Here is a 17,359-nt window from a genome sequence, read left to right as displayed (position 1 = left end):
GCAGACAACTGAATCCTCTGTGGTGGCTGCCATGAGACAAATAACTCACCCTGCCATTTCTTCAGCCAGGTGTCCACGTCTATACATTGTGGAAGAGCCTGCAAAACTTTGTGAAAGGAGTCTGATAGGAGTCAATGGGTCTGTGAAGCTCACTTATGCCCGATGACAGTGGTGAGTTGTTGAGGATATCCTGAACCTTTCTGTTGGTAAGACTGCTGTTTTCGTTGCTGCTCTAATCAAGTAATCAAGCTGTTTATCAGAGGAAAAGTGAGAATTTTAGGACAGTCAAGCATAAAAGTAGCAAAATGTTAGCTTATAAGCAGCTGTTGTTGTTTAGCTGGGTCTTCTCAGCTGTCCAGAGATGGAAGAGTGGCATGTGTAATCTGTTGAATATGCAATTGTGACAATATCAGGAATAAATAAGCATGTTTATGCTTGTGTTGGTGTGTTAGAGTCTTAACTGCAGTTCAGAAGACGAGGTTTGAGATGAGGAGGAAGAGGATGAAGTGGAAATGAGGGAAGAGAGAAAACAGAGAAAACAACAAGACATAACGAGAAAGATGATGAATACACAATGACATACAAATGTTCACATATATGGTTTGAAAGGGAAAGAAGTAACTTATAAGGTGAACGATGTAAGTTAGCCAGTGTACAGGCACAAACACCGGGTGTAATGATGGTGTAATGTCTTTTTCGGCCACTGTATTCAAGAGGCTGGGAAACATGGTGGCCTCCACAAAGTGGAGCCTGCTCCTGTGTATTTTTAATGGCTTAATTCCAAGTTGTGTTTAAATCGCAGGCATCCACTGGTTTGAACCTGATGCTGATCATCACTCTGAACCATTACATGGTTTAATATCCTGTGATCTAACACATTATTACACACTAATCAACTTATATTCATGAGCACAATATATTATTTCCTATTAAATGACCTTAAAAAATTACCTAAGTTCACCTTTAAATTTTAGTTTGTTAGTTTGATTAAAGTTGTGCATAAGTGGGCGTGCGTTCATGTTTATTCAGACTGAGATGCCAGCGTGACTGGAAATAACAGAGTTAATTTGACTGTGCCAATCAGAATGCTATGACTATCAATTTAATGATCTCAAGCTGCTGGGATTCCACTGTTGAGATTACATTAAGTACAAACCCTCCTGATGCTACAGTGAAAGGGACATTATTGAGAGCAAATAGGTTACAGCTTCCACATGTCACTGCACTCACCACCATAGGTTGTCCAAAGAAACGGGCAGACAGAGACACCTACTGGACATGAAAACAGTAAATTACTTAACAATTTCAAAATAAAAGCCTGGTCATATTCATGGTCAAACAACACTTTATTCACATTGACTATCAGCACTCTATTAAAAGGAAGTATTGGCTAAAAAAAGAAAAGAAAAGAAGCTAACAAATGCAAGAAGTAAACTTCACATCAATGAGTATTACACTGTTTTGTTTTTCTTCCGGCGCAAAGCATACTGTCCATTAATGTACATGGCACAGCTCTTCACAGTGAACCCTTTAAGTGCTTTTCTGATGTAAATAAGGACAAACATACAAATCTCAATGACAATGACATTTCTCAAGCTACGTTTCTCCCTATAAGTTCATTTTATCAACTCGTATCATACAATGAGGTTGCCTCTCCAGTATTATAAAAAATATTGTAAACATTTATATTAATTGCACAACATACATTCAAATACATACTGTACTGTACAGCAAGATTTCAGACTTGTATTGTTATCTTGTAGCACCATGTATAGCAAACTGAACAAACTATTTGGATACTTCTACAGTGTGATACTGACAATACAAAGGAGTAAAATGGCATTCACAAATGACACATTCTGTTACAGGTCACGTAGTCTGGAGGATTGTATCATTGTGAGATGGTGTTGTTAATTTAGACCTCTTCAAGGGCATAAAGAGACTTTTGTTGAATTCTGTGTATGCATTTAAATCATTGCAGGCAAACTCAGGTCATCTCAGATCGCACAGCTGTGAGGAGGATGACCTGTAGTAACAAAGGACATTCATCGGTGTTAAGAATAACTATAATACAAAAGAGTATGGCGACATGTTTGATGCAGTTGGTTGTTTGTTAAGTCCACTTTACTTCCATGTGCAGACACGTTGGTGCAGAGAAAGAATACAACATATGTCTTAATGTTACTCCAAGTGTGAAATAGTTAGCTAATCCACATGTGCCGCAGAGACATCACAAGGCCATGACGTCATTGTGTAGCAGCAGAAGTGACGTGTTACTCATCATATTTCCACACAGTCTCACATGACATGAAAGAAAGCTGATTAAAGCTGAGACATTGTATATTATCTACAAGCATTAGTGGTATACTGAAAGGCTTGCAGACACCAAACTGTTCCACTTGATTTACAGAATCTTGTTGTTGTTGTTAACAATCCTGACAGCTGGGGGTGGCAAAGTTTGCAAATGGATATGAAATATGTTCCAAAATACATAATTGCTGAGTCTTTAGACTTATTGTAGGCCTTAGTATTTCCTACACCCCGGTAGGAGGCTATGAGGAGCAGCTCCCCCGAAAATGAAACCCAGCTTAGAGTGGTATCCCAGCATATGGTCTATCAAAGTCGAGGTCTTCGGGTTTTCTGCACTCTCCATTCTCCTTCCTTCTCTGGAGGAGGCCGATGCGGTTGGTTGTGGGCTGCAGGTGGTTAACCAACCCACCCTTCCCAAATCTGCCCTCTGTGCAAGAGAAACAATTACTGTAAGTTAAATGCACTGCTTGAGGCATTCACTGGAAACCATGGCTCCAGCTGTGGTCTGTTCCTACCAACACTGCGAGGAAAAGCAGGAAATGACAATAACAGAACAGAAAACGCAACACAATGTGACAATGACATATCTGCATTGCTGTAATGAATTTGAGCCGAGAGAGTGAATGAAAATGGTGCAGCAATGCAATGCAGGGAAATGTAAATACAATTAGTAGAGGAGTACAGAAATACAGTAAATAGGGCACCATGCTGTTAAGTCATCTGACCATGCTAAAAAATCTGGATGGAGATGCTGGCTGAGTACAAAGGAGCAGATGGGTTATGACAAACTCACAGCGATTTGGAGGAGGGCTTCTTCACTTTTGGCCTCTTTCGGCGATGAACTGGCCTGAAGCATGCACAGCACGTATACACGCGCGGGACCAATGCACGTGCATGAAGACAAAACCCACAGGTATACACACACACACACACACACACACGCACAGACATAGATGCACGCAAGTACACACATGAACACAACCCCACACACACACACACACACACACACACACACACACACACACACAATTAGGGTTGATTACAAAAAGGCAGAAGCTGAAAAGCAGCCTTGCATTTTAGCCCTCTTTGGATTTGACTTCTGCATGCTACAATGCTTCAATCACAACAGTGAGGAACCATGGCAGTTCAGAGCTTCCGTTTCAGAGAAACGTGTCTGTATTTTGTTTCCTCAGCTCCCTAGATGACTGGCAATGAGCAGAAACATAACCAAAGACTCAGCAGTAACCTCTCTGAATTCATATTATAACTTGAATTCCATCTGTGATGGTTGTGAAAGCAATCAGCTGCAAGCTGTTTAGAGGAAGAAATACCTGTATTCACTGAAGTAGTTTCGCTCCTTTCCTCCTGAAAAGAAGCAGGGGTAGCATTAATCTTAGTTTCAAATGACTGTTGGCGCTACAATATATGATATTTACCACAGAGATCTTTTACTGACCCTTCTCTGGGCTGCACTGCTTATGTCCTTTGCAGCCCCGTAATTCCATAAGTTGTTGATGCATCAAATTCAGAGCGTTGCGGTCAAGGGTGTTGACAGCATTTATCAGCTGCAGGAATGATAAGGACAAAATGTCAGCAAGGACTTTGGAAATTTTGGGAACTATCCCATGTGCACCATGAATCATGTAGTGGGATTATTTTAAACGTATTATTGGTAACTGCCATTCTGTGTGTCTGTTGAAATAAATACCTGGTACGGGTCAGTGTTGAGGTCAAAATACTCCAGGAAGCCCGTAGCAAATTCACAGAACAGGAAATTGTGTGTGTCATTGATGGTCCTGAGGCACCAGTATGTGTTGTTGTTGGCACTGGTGCATGCACAGAATGGACCCACTGAGGATCAGAGGAAGGGGGAGTTTATAAGGAAGGGAGGGGTGAGAGTGGAAAACAAGAGTTTGAAAAACGTGATTCAAAATATTGTTGTCATCATTTCTGCTCAGGAAAATAGTGCCAGAAACAAAGAGGTATGTTCCACCATGATACTCTTTGAACAACTTGCTAAATCCATAGACTATCCCTCACTTGTCCAGAAGGGAGCAGTCTGCCAATGATGGTTGTCATGTGTGAAGCAGGTCAGGCCGGGCATGCTGCACGTGTCGTTGTTCTGAAGCCTCTTGAGGAATTTCCGTAGTTTCTTTCTGCGTTTCTGCTCCTTCTGCAACCACTGAGTCTTCTGCTTTGATGGCATTCTAATAAATACAAAACATACGTCACAACTAGCCTGAGTGAGGAATTCAAAATTACTACACAGTAAACGAGTGTTATACATTTTACCTGAGTGAGAGCATTCGTCCTGCATTAAGTTGGAAAGTCTCCTTATTCGTAGTGAGATAACTGAAAAGACAAAGTCAGCTGTCAGATGTGCTGAATCTCTGTGTTGGTGCTTATCTGTCACCCTTAAATTCTCTCACCTGGGACTGTCGCACTGACATTCCTCTGGTCGCACGTTTTTTAAATGACCTTTGACCTCACGCAAGTTCTTGATTTTTGTCTGCAAGGTTTCGATCTAAAAAGGAAAGTTGCCCCAAATCTAATTAGACACCACAGGCTATAAATAACCTACAATATGTATTAAATATAACAATTAAAAAAGGAACAGTACCTCGTGCTCTATGTGCAATTTGTGGTCTTTCCATGCTTGAAGGGACTTATAGAGGCCTCCATCACATTTAACTGTGTCATTCATAAGAATGGAGCATCTGAAGGGCATAGAAACAATATATATATACATATATATATGTATGTATATGTATATGTATATGTATATATACATACACATATATATATATATTCTAACAGTTGATTTCTGTCTTTTACCTCAGGAACATTACACATTCATGTGGAAAAATGTACACACACACACACGCACCTATATGTGACTTTAATAGCAGCAGGTGTAGCAAGTTTGTTGCTGGTGGTGGGTTTGACAGTCACTTCCATGCCACTGAACTCTTCATTGTCTTCCTCATTCACTCCTCTCCTCCTGTCTCTGGCCCAGCTGCTGTTCCTGGACCCCAGTGGCCAGTAGCCTTTTTCTAGGTCTACAGCATACAGGTCACCGCCCAGCTCAAATGATATAGAGCGGGCCCAACGCTTCCTACTTGTACCCTTACTGGACTTTATCTCTGCAGAAGACGAGACAGATTAATGTAAGACGTGTTTTTGATTCTTTATGTCAGGATAGATGACATAACAGCAACTAAACAGACTGATATAAATCAAAATTCCATGCAAGTTGTATCATATTCTGGGAATCCTTTACAAGCTTCTGCTATTTAATTGGTAATTTGTCTGTTCTATTCTGCCACTTGATGGCAGCACTGACATATCCTTCTGGTCTCATGAATACTTCAACAGCTGGTTATTTTCGCTTGAGATAAATGGCCCCATTTGGAAAGCTTCATAGGCTACTGCAAGGACGATTCAAAGTAAAGAAAAGTTTCTTTCTAAACAAAAGCATCTATTTATAGCAATGACAACAATGTAAGCGACAACAGGAACTGACTCTTTTTGGTGAGAAGCCTCTTCCTCTTCATGATGGATGGTTTGAAGCCGGAATTGCTGCAGTCACAGCTGTCAGAGCTGGATGTGAGAGACAGCTGTGAGGCACCGCTGGCCATCAGAGCCTGCATACGTGGGGCAAAGAGACTAGCCATGCCCTTGCACTTATACAGCCTCAGCTTGCCAGTCGGGTCCTCCACACACTGCCACTTCTGAAAGAAGGCACAGGGAAATATGGATTAACACAGGTCTTTGAGATTTTATAGAGTATAACATAATTTTGACCCAGTCTTTATAGCATGACGATAAAAATCACAGACATCTAAATGAGCACAAGGCATATTCAAGCTGAGCAGTAATAGTAATAATATTAATCTTCTGGGATGAGCCTTTTATGAGTCTTATTCAAACTGGAAAGCTCTTTATACACACGTGCACATGCTCTTCATTTTGGAGGATTAAGAAAAAGACTTTTATGTTCGATGAAACATACAATGACTGCAGATAACTCGGCAGATTGCAACCAGAATGTTAATTATCTCTTAATTTTGTTCTATTCAGACTTCATTAACCTCTCTGTTCGAGATCTTACAGGTCAAGTACCTGTCCTGGCTGCTGGCAGGAGGTCTGGTACTCTTCTTTTTGGCACAGGTCCTTCACCCTCTGATATTTTGGCAGGAAGTTCTCTTCCTGGGCCATTTCCTTTCCATCGGCTCTCTTGTGCGGAGGCTTCCTGAAAGCACAGATAAACAAAAAAACAGAAAATGATTTTTTCTTCAGCCAACCAGACAAGAAGTCTCATGTTGCTACAGGACAATTCCTGGTTTGGGAACAGTTTTCACAAAAGATAATACATTACAATAAAACATACCCTCTCTCCACGAGGAAAGAATCTCTCCATGTTTTACCCTTCCTGCTCAACTGGAACCTGTAAAATGAGACGTTTTCAGAAATCCTGTTAAACCACTTTGTGATATTTGCACAGGATAAACATGTACTCTATTTTAAATGTCATCCTTGCATGGCACTGAGAAGAAAGTGGTGTTCCATTTTTATGTTTGGATTGCAGATTTCATTATGCCCATGAAATAAACAGAGTTCAACTCTCAACCTTTTTGACACATTCCTGGTATTTTAAATGCTATTCAAAAATACGAAGAACACGAAGATAGTGAGTTTATAAAGTAAAGTAGGTACTCACCTATTGACTGGTCGGTCTGTGTCTAGCAGCTTGAGGATAGACTTGCCGTCCATTTCTGCAGGGATATCAACACCAGCCATGTCCAGCAGAGTTGGTGCCAGGTCAATGTTCAATACTATGTGAGGATTACTGCAGGACAACAAGAACATTTTTTTCTATAGAACTAGATAGAAGAAAATAGTCACAATGGTATTTACCTTTATCCCTATACTGAATGCAAGAGAAAAACAACGAGTCTCTTACACAGCACCTTGCTCCACATTAGGTCCTCGAATGTAGAAGGGTACACGGATATCAAACTCATAAGGCATTGATTTGCCCTTCACAAGACCAAACTGGCCAATATGGTAGCCGTGGTCTGAGGTGTAAATGAGGTACGTGTTGTCCAGTTCACCTGTCTCCACCAACATGTTGTACACCTACGGAGGATATAGTTCATTGAACACTCACACAGTGTGAAAAGTTTTACTTCTGTTTGATAGCTCAAGTCTCTTGTGCCAGATTGTGGGAAAGGAGGATTGAACAATTTACCAAGTGTGTCAGTGAATACATTATACAGTCCCAGTCAGAACAAGCACAGATCTCCCAGGATTTAAGGCTGTCAGATGAGATGTGTGTGTGTGTCTGTGTTTAAGCATATGTCTGTCTGCTTGTCTGAATACCTTCTCCACACTGTCATCCACCGACAGCAGAGTCTGCATCCTCCTGCGCTGAAGCATGTTAGTGAACTGCATGTGGACAGGCTTCATAGGTCCAGTGTAGCGTAGGATCCAGTGCTTGTCTGGGTTAGGGGCATAGTTGTAGCTGGGGGTTCTAAAATGAAAGATAACAACAAAAAAGCTTGAAGCTTGAAATTATGTGGTGTAATAAGCATTTCACTTATACCGATTCTACTTACATTTTAAAGGAGACAGAGTTCTTTTTGTACTAGTCACCGTACATTTGCACAGAGATGTTTCCATATTCTTTAGCTGTAAATTGAATCATAGAACCAAAACGCATGCATTCACAGCAACATTTTCTTCCTGTGCTGGCTAATGTCTCCAATCCTTTTCCCCCAAAGTAGCCAGAAAACTGTTTATGGAATGCTAAAGTGGAGGTTACATAAACCATGTAAAATGCAATCAATAGGTCTGCACACAGTGAGCCCAGTTTGATCAATATTTAACTCCAAGCCATACAGAACTGTATTTGGGAATAAAAACTGCTAAATAGCTAATGAGATCCTAAAAGAAAATACCTTTAATGTTTAAAGTGGATCGATTTGGCTTTTAAGAAATGCTAATGTCCCAAAGCTTATTCTGCAGCGAGAAATCTAATGTACTGTGAAGATGTGTCTGTAATGTGCCAAGGTGAGAAGAAGGTTTACCACTAGAGGAGTGCAGGACTTTTACTGCCTCTCTCTCTTAGTGTGGTTGATAAGGACAGAGGGAGATGGAGTGAGAAAATAGCCAGAGAAGGCTCTCACAGAAAACATCACCCGAGGGAGAGGAAATTTATGGAGAAAGAGCAATTAAAAGTTTGCACAAAGACACTAGGGCTGAATTTTCAGAATATTCTATGTGTTTAAAGCTTGTGTGGCACAGGTTAATGGTGCTGGAGGGATTAGATGAAGCAGCAGGATGGTGTGAGGGGGTAGAAATTGGAGTCTCATTACTGGCCTTGGCTACATCTCTAGAGGCTAATAGCAGCTCTGCCATTAGCTAGCAGCACTAGGCAGCCAGTGAGCACAAAGGGTCAGGAAGAAAAAAATGGAGGTGTTAGGCGTGTCTGTGTGTGTTTGTGTGTGCACATGGCTTCATCATTACCTAAGCTCTATACATACATCATTCCTCTCTTCTTGTACCACTGACAAAATGCTACAAATTAGCAGGTCTCATTACGGTGGTACCACTAATGTGAACAATGCACGAGCCAAATAAACTGGAGCAAAGCATTGGCAGTGGAAGGAAAGGCATCGGCTGCCAACAACATTCTGCAGGCAGAGGAGGATGAGATTGAGTCGAGATTATGGAATTTGTGTCATCCTGGGTCATAGAAGCAGAATGAATGCACAGATGACTCATATGCAAGTAGGGTTGCCAACTCCCTGAAAAATAAATAAGGGACACCTCGTGGCCAGGGCCGGGCGACCCAGTTGTCTTCACCCTTCCCAGTGTGGTGAATTTTCTAGCTCTTTTTTTGTGTGTGAAATTATTTTTTTAACCCTTTGACTTGAATTTGATTTAAGTAGATGCATATTCTATTCTTTGTGATATGAACACATGTGAAACAAATGATCATTTAGCCATTTATTTTTAGCTCAAAATGACAACATTAACACAATAAAACAGGTCTCTTTCTTAAACAGAAGCCTGTCATGCTTAACTTTTGAGAATATAAGTAAATCTTTCTTTAAAAGAACTCTGTCCTGCTTAACATAAAATAATAGAAAACAATAGAAAGAAAAACATTCTTGTAACAGTGCACATTTAGTGCATTTAGTACAATTGGCTTCAGTTGAAATATTATTTCAGCTTTTCTAATGCTAATCAGCTGCTCCTGTTTGTAAACCCACTTGTTCCCATGATTACGCATCTTAACTCATCATCATTATTCATCTATTTATTACTTTTATGTATTAGTCATCAATTTGTTGTAATCATCTATCCTTGCAGTTGTTTATTACACAAAATAAATTATATTATCACACTTCTGGCCACATAGCGCTGATATTCACTGCACATGCCCATATTAACGTTTTCCAGCCAGGTGTTTTCCTTTTCCCATTCTTCCCTTTCTCTGAGGGGAACAAACATTGCTGCTCTAATGCTGGGCTCACACTGTGCGGTTTTAGGCCCATTTTGAGCCGATTTTTGACCGATTTTGGCCTTCATCGTGCGTCGTGTAGTATACGTGGGGTAACGAGAAGTGATTAACACCTCACGACCAGCTCCCGATCATCAATCGCTCGTGAGGGTCTCATCACACCCGCTCACACTGCTCACGCGCAAACACGTAAACGTCGGTGTAAAAGATGGAGCAGCACGGCTGTGCAGCGTGTGATCTGGACACAAGCGATGGAGGCACAACTTGTAGAACTTTGGAAAGCTCATCCGAGCCTTTTCGATGTGGCCTCACAAAATTATCACGACCACAACAACCGTGAAAACAGTTGGATTTACATTGCTGCTCAATCACAGCTGCCTGATCATGTTTTTCATTAGCAATTTAACAAAGTTGGTGGTGGTGGTGTGTCTGTGTGAGTGAAAGACAGAGAGAGAGAGAGCGCGACAGATTTTCTGTTATAACCTTCATGTTATGGAGGCACAGTGTGAGCACTCAGGTCGCATCAGAGCATCGGGCGGTATAGTGTGAGACCTGCATCGTGACCTACCAACTTCTAACCCCTGCGAGTCAATCGTGCAGTTTGAGCAGGAGCTGAATAATGTGACTGAAAAAATCGCACAGTGTCTGCCCAGCTTTAGGTGTACTGTCGTCCGAGACTTGCACCGCCGTGTCGGCGTTTGTTTCCCTGTTGGCCATGCTTCTTGTTGTGGTCATCTGTTGTCTTCCGGTATTTTCTCCGTAAGCGACCTTTCCTCGACCAATGAGATGAGCGGTAATCTGAATTGTCATACTCGAATTGTCATAAGTGTGCTGTCAGCTCATTGGTCACAAAGCAGGAGAGGGGCTGGGAATTATGTTTTCAAACAAAGCGTTAATTCCATTAAAAGTTATAGACTACTTTTGATTCTCACTGTATTACGGGACAAAGTGCGTCCCTTATTAGCTCAATACGGGACGTGTACTTTTGTTTCTAAATACGGGACGATTCCGTATTTTAAGGGACGGTTGGCAACTCTATATGCAAGCAAATAGGTCTGGATGTGAAAATGTAAAAATGTATCTGTGTACTTGTTATCTTTGTCCCCCTGAAACCAAACACGCTTACATCCCATAGGCAAAGCTCCTGTTCAAACAGCTGCCAATTATCTGTGCATGTATTATCACAGATCATCGGAAAACCTGCAACAATCTGCTAACTCGTAACTTGGTCACAGTTTGTTTAGGCAATTTGAAGCTAACTCATTTCCTTACATGTGCTGTGATGCATTGGAGAAAGCGGAGCTGTACTGCGGGGCAGAGTCCTCTGGACCATGTGGAGCAACGTGACTCAGAACCATCAACACAGGCCGGTGAGGGTACAGCCTCTTGGACGTACGGAAGTAGTCGATGCTGTTGTTGGTAATGACATCTGTCAGATAGTCCTGTAAAGTACATGAAATATTATTTATCATGTACTCAGTGAGTGACAGAGGGAGTCAAAGAGCAGAGCACCAGCACTGTGCGAGTCAAAACCAGACGTTACTGATACTGAGTCAGTGGAACTGCTCAATGTTTTAACCCTTCATCTTGTTAAGCTACTTTAAAGTGTAATTTTCATGTGTATTATGTTGCTTAAACTTATTGAATTGTTGTTTTCATTTGAACAAAAGCATCACTTTTCACAAATTTCATTAAATGATTTTGTATCAATCTCAGCACATGCAGGGATAATTATTCTGTAAAGATACATGTATTTTCTTTTTGATGTCAGAAGAGTGCAATAATACCTTTGTGTAGTCGCTGCTGTGCTTCTCCCGTACACCGTTTCTGCAGAGGGTGTAGTTGTAGAAACGTGAGTTTTTCACCAATGCTACCCACTCCTTCCAGCCAGGAGGCACGTAGGAGCCGTTGTACTCATTGAGGTATTTTCCAAAAAAGGCTGAGTGAAGAACAGGTGCGCAGCAAGTTAATGATGTACTCTTTTTCAGGTTTATTTGCAAATTTCATAACTCAATGGGTACGACTGAAGCTCGATTTGGACTCTGCAACGCTCACCTGTCCTGTAGCCTGAGTTGTTGAGGTGGACAGCAAAGGTGTGCGGCTCGTGGTGGGCCTGCCACGAGGGTGAGGAGCAGTTCTCGTTGTTGGTATAGGTATGGTGATTATGCACATATTTTCCCGTCAGGATGGAGGAGCGGGATGGGCAGCACATTGGCGTGGTGGAGAAAGCGTTTGAAAAATGTGTGCCGCCCTTTTCCATGATGTGCCGAGTTTTGTTCATGGCCTGCATAGAGCCTGGGAGGCAACAGGGGGAAAGGGAGAGAAGGGGGGGGGGGGGGGAGGGGAGGTTGTACGAGGGGACAGGAGGGTAAGAGCAGATTCAAAAGCCAGCAATTGAAATGAAAGGGACCCAGGGGGATGTAAAGCATTCAAGAGGAATGAGGAGTGAGATGTTGAACATAGAGTAAAGAGTGAAAATATAAATATAACCCATGAGGGGGGAAAAACATTATGGATGTGGGAAGATAAAACGAAAGGGGGGAAATAAGATGAGAGAATAAATCTTTTTTTGTAAAGTAACCCATTTGGTCTACTGTGTACTAAAAGCTTTTCAGGCGGATGGTGATTGTTTGGGGAAACAGATGCTTGACCATAAATTCCTGCTTTTCAATGGGAGTTTTCTCACTGGTGATCACAGGAGGACAAAGGATGTCACTGAGGCCATTATGCAGCCACTCCAGCCCAATACGCTGCTAAAAGACTTAAGCGGGTAGGGAGATGGCCAGGGTTTGGCAACCAGACAATGGAAGCCATAGGCCGCCCTCATTTCATGCCAGCGACAGAGGAGCTGGCAAAGGGAACACATGACTTTGAGTGGGCCAGTTGTTATGGTGCCAAGAGGCAGCATTAGGCTGACTTTCCTTTGCTGATGCTGGTGGATACACATGGACAAAATGTCTGTACCCGACAAAGTGAACAGAGATACAGATGCATAATCACACGGTAAACGCACACCACAGAGGATTAATGGAAACATTTTACCCAGTTCTATGTCTTGATCATCAGTGAGAATGAGAATGACGTTGGGTCGGATGTTGCGGATGTGCCGGTCCCTCTGCAAACGACTCCTCAGGCGATATCCGGAAAGATATCCCGAGCTCTCAATCTCTGGGAGAACTCCCACCAGGACAAGAAAGAGAAGGAGAGGGAGAGGGGCGGAGAGCCTCCGCTCTGCCATCACGCCACCTCCTCAGTCACCTCCTTAGTGTTTCTTTCAACACAGAGGAGTCAGCAACTTCCTTACTCAGCCTGAGGAAGAGGACACAGAGGGAAGCTGATGAGAATAAATCATACAAACACACGCACATACACAAAGCTGCACAAGTTAAAAACAGCAGATGCAAGCCTTGCCTGACCATTATGGGGTGCTCTTCCGTACAAATGCACCCGCTTGGGCTGAGCTCAGCTCGTTAATCAATCATTAATGATGCATTGGAGTGGTGTCATTGGCTGATTGTAATGATCTCTGGTGATGAGCACATGGCTGCGAGGCTGGGGCTAATGGGCCTGGGCTGGAGGCCAGCTCGGGCCTCACCTCATCATAACGGGGTTAGGGTGAATGCGAAGAACAGGGGAAGGAGGAGTTGGGTGAAGGAGTGTGAGGCAGAGGTGAAGGAGAGACCGGATGAGAGGAGGGAAATGAAGACAGGGGTCATTGAGCGCAGTGACAACGTGAGGACAAAATATGACTCTAATGAAAATGTTCACCTTAAATCATAAAGTAGACAAGGCACACTACAACAGAAAATCCCCACAGTGTGAAAATGAAAGTAGAAGAATAAATGTGGATATGACACTAAGGTTAATAAAATAGATAAAAACACAAAAACATTGTCTATTTATTGTCATTGTTGCTCAAAAAAATTGAGCACACATTTAACATAACAATTAGAGCCAAGTATGTGTTAAACAGTCTTTTCTCAATTAATCTCTACATGCAGTTTGCCAAAATTACACTTCAGTCCTATTAGCTTTCTAATAACTCCTCCTCATTAACAATACATCCCATTAGAGTTTACCATGGCAACTGTTGGTTATTGTGCCCATGCAAACCCACAGCAGCGGTAACCTGACTTTCTAGTGTAAAAACTCCAGAAACAATGACTGCAAGAACTCACGAAAAATCAACAGTAGAATTGACAAGCGCTACAAGCACTGTAGCTAATTAAGACACATCAGTAAGTGTTCGAGATTTAAGAGTCGTTTTATTTATCTTCATGCAAAAAAAACAAACAAAAAACGCTGTATAACGAGGATCACATTTAGTCTCGAAATGAATAAAAACCTTTTTCTTAGAAATAAAGAAATAAATATTTGTTTGTCGTTTTTCCACCTTTGTTTACATCTGAACCTTTCGGAACAAAAATCTGCCTTATAAAATGTAGCGCATTCTCATTTTGATCAAATCCCCAATAAAGTTTAAATAGCATCTAATTTATGATGACACATCAGCAGCTACACACCCCTGTGACCGTAATTAAAAACCGTTTGTAAGCAACAGCAACCCACTGTGATGTTTCGCTGTCGTGAGAAGGTGGGGGTTAGGTATATGTGCTGGGAAGTCCACAATGAGATTGTGACCAGATCAGTCCTGATTCAAAGACAAATACAAAACCAGCACCTTCGTATGTCCTCTGTCTTCCTCCATCGACACACTCATGCAAGCAAATACACACTATGAGTATATCAATACATGATTAAAATGTAGCAGCAGCTGTTTTTGCTCTGCTCTTCTAACCCAGGGCATGCGGTTCTTCCCAGGAGGAGCACATGAGCTCTAACTTGGGGCTCTGTGCTTTTCTGAATTGTCCCTGCTTCCTTCTCATGTTCCCTCCTTGCCTCCATACCTCTTTCATTTCTGCCAGTGTATGAAAAGAAGGCACCAGCAACGAGGGAAATCATAATAAGGGGGGGGGGGGAAAAGAAACCTGCTGAAAGGACACACATTTAACCAACGCTGTCTGCATTCAGTAGTGCAAACCTCATCACCAAAATCATTTCCAGGACATCTAAAGAGAATAAAGAAGAGATTCAGTATGTTGAAAAATTAAAATCATCCTCTGCCTACTGGCTCCTCTTTCAGGGCGGCTTGTGGTGTAGTAGGTACAATGCTTGCCTTTGATAGTTGTTTATCTGTTTAAAAAGCTGATGTGGGCAAAAGCCATCAGGGAAGGCTACCAAATATAGTCCTGACTTGCAAGAAAACATCCAGTTAGATTTTTCACGCTGCTCTATCAATAGCCAAGTATGTAAATGTTGTGTTATTGTCATGCTATGGTGGTGGATATTTCCTGACATTACTCCCATGAGGCTTCCTCCTTTGCCCCGATACTGAGAACTAATTGGATTTTCAGGCTTTTATCAGCTCTAACCGACACACACGGTTCTTTCTTTCCAGCTTGCTCTCCCTCTGTCTGTCTTTTATCTGCTCGTATTGTTTATCTCTTCGGGTGGTAGATGCTACATGAAACCCAAAGAAAAAGCAGACGCAACCATAACCTCCAAACAGACAGAAGACATTGCACCTTGAAGACGTGTGGAAAAAACAGATGGACGACAGTTAAGGAACAGCAGTTGTCAGCCAAGCTGCTCTCAGTCTCCAACAACATGACCGTGTTGGCTTACACGCATTCATAATGCGAGGCAGGCCATGTTGTGTCTGTAAACTGCAGTGATTTAGAGCTCGTTTTCCTGACAGAGATCTGCCCACATCAGCTCTTTGTACTAAGTGAGCTGCAAAACAACAATGCTGATTCAGCCCGATAAGACAGAATGAAAGAAGAAATTTTGCCATTTAGACAGAAGCACAAGACAACTTGAGTAAATATAACTCTCAGCAAAACTCATTAAAGGCTGGGGGCTTGCAGAGGAAGGCTGTGGGAGTAAGCTAGCAGAATATGAGATCATAGGGAATAAGCTTCTAAAAGCATGTATAAAGAACAAGGATCATCTAAGGTTATACTAATGCCAAGCGATGCCTGAAAGTCAGAGCACAGAGGGAAAGTTTTGCTCTTCAGTCATTCGCTTGTAAAGAGGCTTTAAGAGACAGCAGCACTGCATCACCAGATAAAAACTTAATGCCACGCATCTTTTATTGATAAGACTGAATTATAAATGTAGTGACAACAGAGCCGGCCATGTCATAGCATGGGCATGATGGTAAGACGGTAGCAAGAGTGGAGGGACAAAAACAGAAACCGGATCGGCAGGCAGATATGTTACACTGCCCGGCAACTCACATCTGTACTTTACTAGGTCTGTCACAGTTCAAGTGAGGCAGGGTGGAAGATGGGAGAGTACTTGATAAATCTTCCAAAGACTTTGCAGAGGCGTTAATGTACTTTTCCCCTATAAATAAAACACCTTGGGCTTTGAAACAGGCACAAAGTATGATTCATCCAATCTGCGATCCCCCGAGAAGGCACAAAACACAGACAGAATATGAGAAAACTGAGAAAAAAAAGACATTTATTACATATTGAAGGAGGACGAGCCATGGCGTACACTTGCAATTTAATCAGCTGTGCTCATAATGGCAATAAAATATGGAGGCGAAAGCCCACAAGCTTAAAGTCAGGCTCCTGGTTTCTTTATCACCAATGTTCTTAGACAGAGAAAGATTGAGGGAAAAAAGACTGTGCGAGGCAGGGGGAAAAAAATTCTAGGCATATAGTCTGGAGAGAACAAAGCACGAGCACTTCCACTGCAGACAGATCTTCACAAAACGCGAAAACTAGATTCATAGGCCAAGGCTGCCATATAAAACAGAGCAGAATAAAACAGGATGTGTCGCAGAGAACCGCCATATTGTCCTCTGCCTCGTTCTTGACAGAGGAATTTGCCATCTACGGTGCTGAAAAACATAAAGGAAGTGGCCAGGAATGTTTAAATAGACACATCCATTGCTGAATGTGGCCCGCTGAAACACTATCAAGCCAATCCCTTTGGTCATAATTGAGCCTGGCAGGGCTTTGCTAATGTGTGACTTTGTTCCCACTGGCCTGCCTAGCTCTGAACAGAATGTGCAAAATCTCCAAGGACCCTTGCATTTACCAACAAAAGTTGGTATTCAGATGCTAATTCTGCAACGGCATGCATCTACGTGAGAGTAACATTCTCTCAGGGAAGTTTGCATTTGTGTGCGTGCGTGCACGAGGGCGTGCGTGCCAGTGGAAGGAGGGGATTGTGATTCTCAATACAGTATGGAATGTTTTTTTCATGATAATAAGAAGCCACGGTCCGTCTCCTTAATCTATTATTCTCTGCAAATCTCTGTTCCACCACCAGATTTGGGAAAATTTTTTATTTTGAGGTATTGGTGGAGCTACAGCAACTGACTTTTGTGGAATTTGATGGCAGCACAATCAATCTGTAAAAGAAGTACTGATATATCACGTCATCTTTCAAGTTGATATGCTGACCTGGGCTTATTTAGAAATCTAGCAGCATTACAATTCTTAT

At 42.1% G+C, this 17,359-nt stretch overlaps 1 protein-coding gene across 4 annotated transcripts in view; it reads right to left on the bottom strand.

The window, feature by feature from the left end:
• Positions 1 to 1,327: 1,327 nt before the first annotated feature.
• The window catches only part of sulf2a (sulfatase 2a), a 34,864-nt gene continuing 18,832 nt past the window's right edge, over positions 1,328 to 17,359 (bottom strand). For 3 of the 4 annotated variants that reach the window (XM_026168769.2, XM_026168771.2, XM_080301423.1), the window contains 20 exons: positions 12,881 to 13,147; positions 11,894 to 12,133; positions 11,626 to 11,777; positions 11,111 to 11,280; positions 7,693 to 7,843; positions 7,274 to 7,449; positions 7,031 to 7,159; positions 6,701 to 6,757; positions 6,433 to 6,562; positions 5,834 to 6,041; positions 5,198 to 5,453; positions 4,931 to 5,027; positions 4,740 to 4,834; positions 4,603 to 4,662; positions 4,351 to 4,517; positions 4,019 to 4,161; positions 3,767 to 3,875; positions 3,642 to 3,675; positions 3,104 to 3,157; positions 1,328 to 2,737 (listed from right to left, as the gene is read on the bottom strand). In XM_026168769.2, the coding sequence (XP_026024554.2) occupies positions 2,707 to 2,737; positions 3,104 to 3,157; positions 3,642 to 3,675; positions 3,767 to 3,875; positions 4,019 to 4,161; positions 4,351 to 4,517; positions 4,603 to 4,662; positions 4,740 to 4,834; positions 4,931 to 5,027; positions 5,198 to 5,453; positions 5,834 to 6,041; positions 6,433 to 6,562; positions 6,701 to 6,757; positions 7,031 to 7,159; positions 7,274 to 7,449; positions 7,693 to 7,843; positions 11,111 to 11,280; positions 11,626 to 11,777; positions 11,894 to 12,133; positions 12,881 to 13,076 (2,655 nt within the window). In that variant the 5' untranslated portion in view covers positions 13,077 to 13,147 and the 3' untranslated portion in view covers positions 1,328 to 2,706. The remainder of the gene's footprint in view (positions 2,738 to 3,103; positions 3,158 to 3,641; positions 3,676 to 3,766; positions 3,876 to 4,018; positions 4,162 to 4,350; positions 4,518 to 4,602; positions 4,663 to 4,739; positions 4,835 to 4,930; positions 5,028 to 5,197; positions 5,454 to 5,833; positions 6,042 to 6,432; positions 6,563 to 6,700; positions 6,758 to 7,030; positions 7,160 to 7,273; positions 7,450 to 7,692; positions 7,844 to 11,110; positions 11,281 to 11,625; positions 11,778 to 11,893; positions 12,134 to 12,880; positions 13,148 to 17,359) is intronic. The other variant, XM_026168772.2, reaches the window with a different exon arrangement.

The sequence above is a fragment of the Astatotilapia calliptera genome, chromosome 5 (assembly GCF_964374335.1).
Source record: "Astatotilapia calliptera chromosome 5, fAstCal68.1, whole genome shotgun sequence".
Classification (NCBI taxonomy): Eukaryota; Metazoa; Chordata; class Actinopteri; order Cichliformes; family Cichlidae; genus Astatotilapia; species Astatotilapia calliptera.
This window is presented reverse-complemented; position numbering and strand designations above follow the sequence as displayed.